This window comes from Neolamprologus multifasciatus, chromosome 9 (genome assembly GCF_963576455.1).
Source record: "Neolamprologus multifasciatus chromosome 9, fNeoMul1.2, whole genome shotgun sequence".
NCBI classification, from domain to species: Eukaryota; Metazoa; Chordata; class Actinopteri; order Cichliformes; family Cichlidae; genus Neolamprologus; species Neolamprologus multifasciatus.
The window spans coordinates 15,378,485-15,387,540 of NC_140447.1; the positions used below are offsets into that span (position 1 = coordinate 15,378,485).

Below are 9,056 nucleotides of genomic sequence, written 5' to 3' on the forward strand. Positions count from 1 at the left end.
TGTATTTCGCACAGTAGGTGTAATACAAGCTATGAAATGAAAAAGGAGCAAACATATTTTAACACGCACGATCTTGTTCCTCAGTCCAGCAGCACTACGTTGGTGGTTACGCACCACAGTCCCGGTCCTGCAGGGATATTGTGGATATGATGTTCTTAATCATTCAGATATTTAAGGATCTATAATAACAACGCCTACACATGTGACACGCCGTTTGATGTAACACACTGGTAACATCGATGCTATTCAGCGCGCAGTGACAAGCCAGCAAATAAGCAAATAGCCTTAATATTTAAGGAAACGAGTATGCCCAGTGCTGAGTTTGACCCCACCGCGCTGCAGCACCGGCAGCAGGAGCAGGAGGAACTGGTCACAAGGGACTCACGTGTTTTATAGATCACAAAGATGGAATATAACCCGGGGAGTATTGGAGGAAAAAAATATGGCTCAGGGGCGAACATAATAGTCAGTCCATTCAGGCTAACTGTGGCCCGTTGCTATTTCAAACAATTAGTCCGTACTACAAGGTCACATTATTTGGTAACCCGTGTGTGTGTGTGTGTGTGTGTTTGGGCGGGGGTCCCATATCTGTGGCCGTGTGCGTGGAAAAAAGGTGTGCCGCTCTCAGATCCGCGGTGTTTTGTGTAGTTCTGCGCGTGCGTGCGCGTTCATTCTAATGAATTCTAAAGTCGTTCGAGTGTGTGCGCGTATTTGCGTTTTTGACGTGCGTAAAGACAAACTGTGTATACTGTGCATTTTACAAGAAATACAAAGAAATCTCTAGAAACAAAAGGTGTTCGTTTTTTAATGAATAATCTCACAAAAGTCAGGGTGCACGCCCTCCCCCTCAAATAAGCTACTTGTTGATGGAAACATAACCAAAGCACATATTCGTGACGCAACAGCCTATTGCGTATTTGAAATGAAAATACGCAAAATTTATAGAATGATATATTTCATAAGTGCTTCTATGTGCCTTGTTGAAAAACTAATTAAAATGGATCCGGTTTTGAAGAGTTATTATCAGTGTTAATATTACAAAACAAGGATTCTTATTTATGCAGAAAATCATGTTGGAAAAACAGCCCCGACCTGGCACTGTGATCACGCTCAAAAATCACGGTTCACATTTAAATACTGTACAATTTCACAGGAATTGCGTGACTCCGCAAAATTCACACGCACGCAGCTTAGACGGTTTAAATGGCTTCTGAAACGCTGGGAGCGCCGGTTCGTTTATTACGGTATCACCAGGCGGATGGACGCGAGCCTATGTGGTCTCAGCTGATAAGTAGGTCAGTCTATAGAAGGCCTACAACCTTGGGGAAGAAAAATCAGGAGAAAAGGCTCGAGCACGCTAAAGCAGTTAAGTTTGATGTTTACTGGTCAGGGGGGAAAGCAGTAAGGGGGGAAAAAAGAGGCAAATTTCTTTGTTTAAGCAGCACGTCCGTAACGCACATCAGCCCGACTAAAATAGCACGTGCTGACTGGAGTCATTTTTACCAACATGCAATCGATTGCATGCTACGGTTACATACATTCTGATGACGTCCGCGGGGGGAATTAGCACGATACATCCCGTCCTGTCATGATTATTTTCCGGTTCGGACTACTTACACCGGCTCTACACAAACTCTGCACTGGGCTGGATTTTCTGCAGCTCTTTATTTAGCTATCGAGGAAAAAATGTCACAACAGCATTATTTACTCAGACGGCGGAGACTGTGGGCACAGTTGTAAACTATTGTAATGGCAGGGTGCTGGAGGGGTAGGTGGGCGGGTGGGTGGGGATGGAATATCCATTTTTATTGCATCACCTGTCAGCGGCGTCCAATGGGCGTCGACTCCAGGGGCATTAATTGATGAAGGTGTCTCCAGACAGGCCCACCTCCTCTCTCTCTTCCTCTCTCTCTCTCCCTGTCATTTTATTTGTGGCTCAACCAGCATCCAGAATAGCAGCTGCATTTTAGCTCTTTCTGTTCCTCTCTGGATCTGATTCTCTCTCTCTCTCTCTCTCTCATTCTGCTTTCCCCCCACCCTCACAACACCCTCTCTCCCTCCCTTTCTGTCGCTCTCTCTCCCTCCCTCTCTCTCTCTCTTCTAGCTATTTTATCCCTCTGGCTGAGGCAGTGGTGTACACCTACCCCTCGTCCTGCTGCCGACCAGAGGGGAGTGGAGTCGGCAGAGGCAGGTAGCAGCCCCGGCTTGGTGGACGCATCCGTCGCATTCCTCCACCACCATGCCGGACCCGGGGCAAGAAGCAAGGAGTGGATGCTGTCGGCTCATTCAATCTATTAGACAGAGGCAGCTCCATTTAACTCCGCATGTCAAAGTTTGCATTTTCATTACGCAGCAGTGTGGCTGGATTATAGGTGTGAGCAGGATGCCTTGAGCTCGCTAACCTATGCCACTCACTGGTGAATCCACAGTATACTGAGGCTGACTACATGGAGTAATAGATTCTAGTGGATACACACAAATCATGGGAGACCTGGAGTGTGGCTTTGAGGAAATGCAAGGAGTGAGGCTGGGATACCTGCTCATCCAAGGCAAGCAAATGTTTGCTTTGTCCCAGGTCTTCACCGACCTGCTGAAGAACATCCCTCGGACCACGGTGCACAAGCGCATGGACTACCTGAAAGTGAAGAAGCACCAGTGCGACCTGGAAGAGCTACGGAAGCTCAAAGCAATAAACTCTATAGCTTTCCACGCTGCCAAATGCACTCTCATATCGCGGGAGGACGTGGAGGCTCTGTATTTCTCCTGCAAGACGGAGCGGGTGTTGAAGTCCAACAAAAGGAAAGCGAAAGCGGCGTGCTCCCCCGGGGATGAGGACGAGTCCTCGGGGTTCCTCCGTGCTGACGGCGAGCTGTGGAGGGAAAAAGTTTGGTTTAGTTTGCAGCACGGCGTCCCGGAGACTCTCACACTCCACGGCAAAGTGGGCAGGAAGAGGGAGCTGACTCCTTGCCTTACCGACTCCAAACTACCTCAGTTTTATCACAAAACGCACGGGCGGGATTGCCGTTCGGCGACCAAGTCCAGTTACAAACACTTTAAAAACTATGAAACAGCGAAAATAACAGGGAACCGCGTCACTTTGAGCCAAAGGCACTCGTTTTTCCGGAGCGCGGTGAGCCGGCAGCCGGTGGTGCTTCAGTCCGCCATAGCTGCTCAGTCCAGGCTCTCTCGCTCAGCCGGCGACCTACTTCACAAAAGGAAGAGGAGGCGCGAGGGGGGCGGCGGGAGGGACAGCGCGAGGCACTCGTGGAGCAGAAGCAGGCACGCGCACCACCACGCACCGCCGGTGCTGCTCGTGCAACCCAAATCGTCTGGAAGTCACGGAACTTCTTTCGGTGCTTTTCACCTCGGTCCAGATTTTTATCTCGACCCCCGACCCCACCACCATCACCACCACCAACATCATCATCATCACCACCACCACCACCACGAGCCAACTTTCCCGGAGAGTTACAGCAGCGACACCGAGTCCAGCACCTACTCGGAACGGGCTTACCCCGACTGGGACTTCGGCTCTGGCTTTTCCACCAGCAGCAACTCCGCCAGTTCGGAAGAAGAAGAGGACGGCGAGGAAGAAGATGACACTCAGTCGGAGAGTTCAGAGGTCAGCTCAGAGGAGGAGGAGGAGGAAGAGAGCTCCTCTCAGTCCGACTCCAGCTCAGTTTCGAGCCGTGTTTCGGTTCAGAGCATCCGATTCAGACGGGCGCGGGTCGGATCGCTTGCCAAAAGTCTCAACACCAGCAAAGCACCTTTGGTCCTGCAGCCTACGTTTCACTATAACAACCCAGTGCAGCACGAAAAAGAGCACAAGACCCTCGGACATGTTGCTGCTTCGCAGTCACGGGACAGGAGACAGGACAAACTTCAGAAATGTGAATTCACATGCAGAGAGACAGAGCAGGACTCGGGACCCTCGCAGCCCCAAAACTTTAACTCAGCTTCTGTGGGGGAGAGCTTTTTCAGCGAGTCTAAAAGGGAAAATCCGAACCAGGCCGACACTGTGGATGAGCTCATCACATATTCACCGGGACCCAACCGGAATAAGGCCTCTCACTCTTCACGCAGGACACAGGGGCATCCCATGAAATGCCCCCCGGGACTGAGGGCTCAGTATGACCACAAGAAAGAGACCAAGCAGACCCATAAATGTGTGGACAAGAGGGATGCGAAAGCGATCGCCAGCCCAAGTCAACCCACTGCACTGAAAAAAATAAAGACCGAGTCGGAGGAGCCCTCTGTGACCGCCACCTCCTCTTCGGACAGGACAGTCAGGACGCCGACGTTCAGTCTCCACAATGTGAAAGTTAAAGTGGAGGATAGCTGTGATGAGTATGAATACCAGAGCCAGGCCACTGTAGCTAAATGCAAAGGAGATAAAACAGAAAGCAACAATGGCCACTATCCCAGCGGAGCCATGAAACAAGGAGATTTTTCCAACAGTGGGATTAAAGCCACAGAGAAGAGCCCCGATGTGGCCCTCAGGTCCCCCTGTGGTCCTCAGGAATGCAGGAGTAGTCAAGACGTCCCGTGTATCGAGGAGGGGGAGCACAGGCACAAAAACTGCAGGGCTCCGGTGCAGGGGAGTAAGAAACCCAGAGTTTTCAGGACGCAAACAAAACAAAACCTATCCAGGGTCCACAAGGCTGCCTCGTCTTCGTCGTCGTCGTCGTCCTCCTCTTCTTCTTATTCTTCTTGTTCTCATCCCGTGGGGCGCGAGGAGGCATCCACGGAGGATTTACCGAGCAGACGCAAACGCAGCAACGTAAACACTGTAGCATCGCCTGCAAAAATGCCTTTCAGCCTAATGGCAAATTTCCCATCCCCGCCGTCGCTGATTGTTGGCAGCGACGGGGATTTGTGCCCCGCTTACTCCCTGAACTCGCTGAGGGGCCCCGGGCCTCCCCCTCCGTCCCACCCCGTGTGGAGGTGGCAGCCAGGCGGCCAGATTCTCCCTCCCCCACACGTTCACAGAACTAGGAAATAGACGGCGGAGCTGTTTTTAAAAGCAAAAAAAAGCCCTGAAAAAGCCCTCACCATTTCCAACCCAAACGTAGCCCGAGTCTTAACCTGTGCGCACCGAAATGCTCGCAACTTTATCGGTGTTGTTTCTTTTCTGTCCCCCTTTTTCTCTCCTGAGAATGGATTTACATTCCGCTTTGTTTTCAAGCTCGATCGAGGAAAACCCACAAGATTCCCCCCTTTTCGGAGCCTCTGAAAACGCCCACAGGACTGTGAGACACCGCTCGTGGATATAAGATTTAAAAAAAACTTGTGTTAAAATAAGCTATCCTAAGCAATATCTATTCTCAATGGTGTGTTCACGCGACTGTGTGTGTGTGTGTGTGTGTGTGTGTGTGTGTGTGTGTGTGTGTGTGTGTGTGTGTGTGTGTGTGTGTGTGTGTGTGAAGTCGAATGTTTCTTGTTCGCTTTTCTAATTTGCTCGACCTGTTGGATTGTATGGTGCCGGGTTTCAGTGGTTTGTGCTTTGTCTGAAAGAAGGAAGGGGGATAAAAAAAATCACAGCATTCCTTGGGACGAGGCTACTTTAAAAAAGAAAAAAAAACTTGCTAGGATTGAGGAGTAAACTTGACTGAGCAAATCATAAAATAATAATAATTATAATAATATAAAAATCAGGGTTTCCCATTCTGTGCCACTTGGTATATTTTATATATATCAGCGCTGTCTTTCCTCTGGCGTGCTAACCAGCTTGGCCACAAACATCCATGTGCCCAAATATTCAGTTTCAGACATGTATACAAGAAAAGCTCAGTTAATGTAGACATGTATACAAGAAAAGCTCAGTTAATGTCTGGTCATATGCTCACGGTTAAGCCTTTATTAGATTTGACATAAATTTATTCTCGGTGGTTGTGGGATTTCTTTTATTATTATTATTGTTGGTGTTATTATTTAAAATGATTATTTTTCTAAGGGTGGTTGTATTCTGGTTTTCAGTCATGTTTTTATTTCCTGCGGACTATTTCCTGGTTTGCAAGCGTGTGACTGCACATACGCAGGCCCAAACACAACGCGGGCCTAGTATACAGACAATCAAAAAAAAAAAAAAAAAACAGAAAGATTTTTTTTTTTGAATGAATAAGGCTCCTTTATGAGGTCTCACGACAGACTCGACAGATTTGTGTCCCTCTAGGTCCACATGGCCTCGGCTTCCTCTGGACGCAATGAGAAGTTGTGCCGGGGAGAGTTCGCGCGCGTGGTGAACATGTAAATATTTCAAGAAAATATAAAATGCAGACAAAATGGGATGTGATTTAGTGATAATGGGAGGGGAGGGGGAGTGTAGGGGGAGGCACCAAGAAAGAAAAGAAAAACGAAAAAAAGAATCTGCGTGAAAACACCTTCTAGCCACTAATAAGAAACAATGCGACCAAGCACATGAGAGGGGCTTAAATGCATTGCATTTTGAATGTGTTTAGATTGTTTTTCAGCTTTAGGGATTTCTAACAAACGTGAAATTACGCGCGAGAGCTGTTGATGCAGAAAGGGATAGCCCCCACCGCCGGAAGATTGACTGTTTGATTTGGGGTTAAATATTTTAATATTTACAATTCAGCCATGTGCGACCGAACCATCCAAATGCTGGTTTTCTCATCCCTCATTCTCAGTCTCGTTGTTCTTAAAGATGAAAGAAAAACACAGTTCTACAGTTTACTATCATTGGCTGCCTTCCTTATAGGGAAGGCAGAAATGCAATCAGGTTCTCTGAAATCTCGCTTCCTTTTTATTTCCTAAACGCATCATCATCATCATCATCATCTCACCGTTCTGAATGTAGCCTCTTTTTTTTAATATGGCCGCTCTCGGAATAGTAGCAGGCTATCCCAGACCTGTTTAATGTAGCCCCCACCCATAGCAGTACCGACTCGAGCCTACACGCCTTTAAATCAAGTGGTCGAGAAGCACCTACACGTATAGGCATTTTAAGTGAATGTGTGGATGTTTTTAATGGCAGTTGCAGGACGCGCTCTGCTAATTGGTGTGCTTTTCTGTCCGCGACAAAGAGAGGCCCCAGCTTATAGGGTGAGCCAGATCACAACAAACCCAAAGCCCCGTGAATGATGTCAGCCTCCTCCACAAGCACAGCAAAGGGCGCATTCATTCAGAGGATTGTAGAAACTATGTAATACGTGATTGTATAGAGAGAGAGAGAGGAAAAAAAGAGAAGAAAAATGTACAAAAAGTGCGTTTCACTCTGCCTGCACCATTGTTGATACATGTGGTAGATGTTTAGCCATGTGATTAAAGCGCCACTCTGACTGAACTCACCGTGAGCCTTATGTCTGAGGCTGGAAGAGACAATTCGGACTTGAACTCATATCCCCTACAAGCTTGTAAAAAAAATGAAAAGAAAAATGTCTAGTTTAGAAGCTACACAACACGAGCTCGTGTTTGTGCAGGCTAGCAGTAAAAACGGAGGGGGTTGCGATGGGTTTGGAGTGTAGTGGTGGTGTTGGTGTCGATGGTGGAGGAGGGAGGGTGGCTGTGTTGCAAGAGTGAAGCTTTCAACCTTTAATCCGCATGTCAAAAGCATAGGTTGCACGGCATAGGAGGAAGAGGAATCGCCTGCGCCGTGGAGTTGCGCTGGCTTTAGGCCCCCCTCTCCTGACGCACCAGCCTATTCTCACAGTGCACGGCTGAGGGGGGGGGGGGGGCGGAGGTGGTTAGAATGGCCTGTTGGGAGGGCCTTTCCACCGTTAAGACAAACAGCTCTCTGACAGTGACGCTATCAATGTAAACAATTGCATCGCACAGCAACTATAAGCTTCATGCTCTCTCCCTCCATACTCCTCCTGTTACCCACTTCCCTGCCCTCCATTCATTTACTTTTTGATTTTTACTTTTAATTTTTTTTTCTTTGGATACAATACTTGAGGTCAGGTTTTTTGACACGGAATTTGAAGTCACTGGTTGTTTATATGAAACTGAATATTTATTTTTGTGAATTTTATGGGGTTTCCTGTATATTGATTAATTTTTTTTTTCATTCTTCTTGTGAATATACATGAGAAAACTGCACTCGAAATAGAAACTTGAACGGTGGATTTCTGAAGCACTTTCCCTTTCTTCTTTTTTAAATGATAAAGCATTCATTAAACGGGACTGAGTGTAATTGTCGGGCTCCTTCTCCTTCTTTTGAGATGGGTAATCGTTTTTTGTTTTGGTGTGTGTGTGTGTGTGTGTGTGTGTGTGTGTGTGTGTGTGTGTGTGTGTGTGTGTGTGTGATGAGAGAGTTCTAAATGCCATTAAAGAATGGTATTTAAAATACACAAATATTCCCACTTATTTTATATATGGAAAGCAGCTACTTTTCACCTTTAATATTTCTTTACGTGACCTTGTTATAAAATATCCACAGCCTCTTAGTGTATTCTAAATTGCTCATCCAAGTCTCCCATTAGTTAAAAAATCAATAAATAAATAGATAAAATAGACAGATAGGTGGGTATTCCTTGGGCAAGACTTTAAGGTTAGAAGGGAATTGACCCCAAATAGATCTACAGTGTCGCTATCTCCATAATGTGGGCATCGTAACAATAGTACTGACGATGGCTAAGGGCAAATTTCCTTCAAAGAAGGCCACATGTTGTGCCTTCAGTTTGGTTAAGCTCTTACAGTAGTAAGGGATTCCCTTTTGGATTTTAGAGGGATGTGGGACGGGAGAAGTGGTAGGCCTCCGGTGTCTGCAATAACAACAAGAGGCAAACCGCAGACATTTACGCATGCAGCATTTCCAACCGCTGCGCGTGAGGTGGTTCTATATATATATATATATATATATATATATATATATAGAGAGAGAGAGAGAGAGAGAGAGAGAGAGAGAGAGAGAGAGAGCTTTGCTGTAGTTTATATGCATCAGTAGTTTGCAGTAGCATGAATTTCCTGTGAGCGCAGACAGTCTGCATTTCTTACAACATTCGTGAGTCCTGGGTGTGATAGAATAACTGGGGGAAAACCAATAAAACAACTAACAATTTAACACCATGCTGTTACCAAAGGGAATGAAAATAGAA

The 9,056-nt window shown here is 46.9% G+C and overlaps 1 protein-coding gene across 1 annotated transcript; it reads left to right on the plus strand.

The window, feature by feature from the left end:
• The first annotated feature begins 1,783 nt into the window (after nucleotides 1-1,783).
• On the plus strand, nucleotides 1,784-8,819 carry skida1 (SKI/DACH domain containing 1). The gene has a single exon (XM_085172637.1). The coding sequence runs from the start codon at nucleotides 2,483-2,485 to the stop codon at nucleotides 5,000-5,002; it is 2,520 nt and encodes an 839-aa protein (XP_085028763.1). The 5' UTR covers nucleotides 1,784-2,482; the 3' UTR covers nucleotides 5,003-8,819.
• Nucleotides 8,820-9,056: the final 237 nt, after the last annotated feature.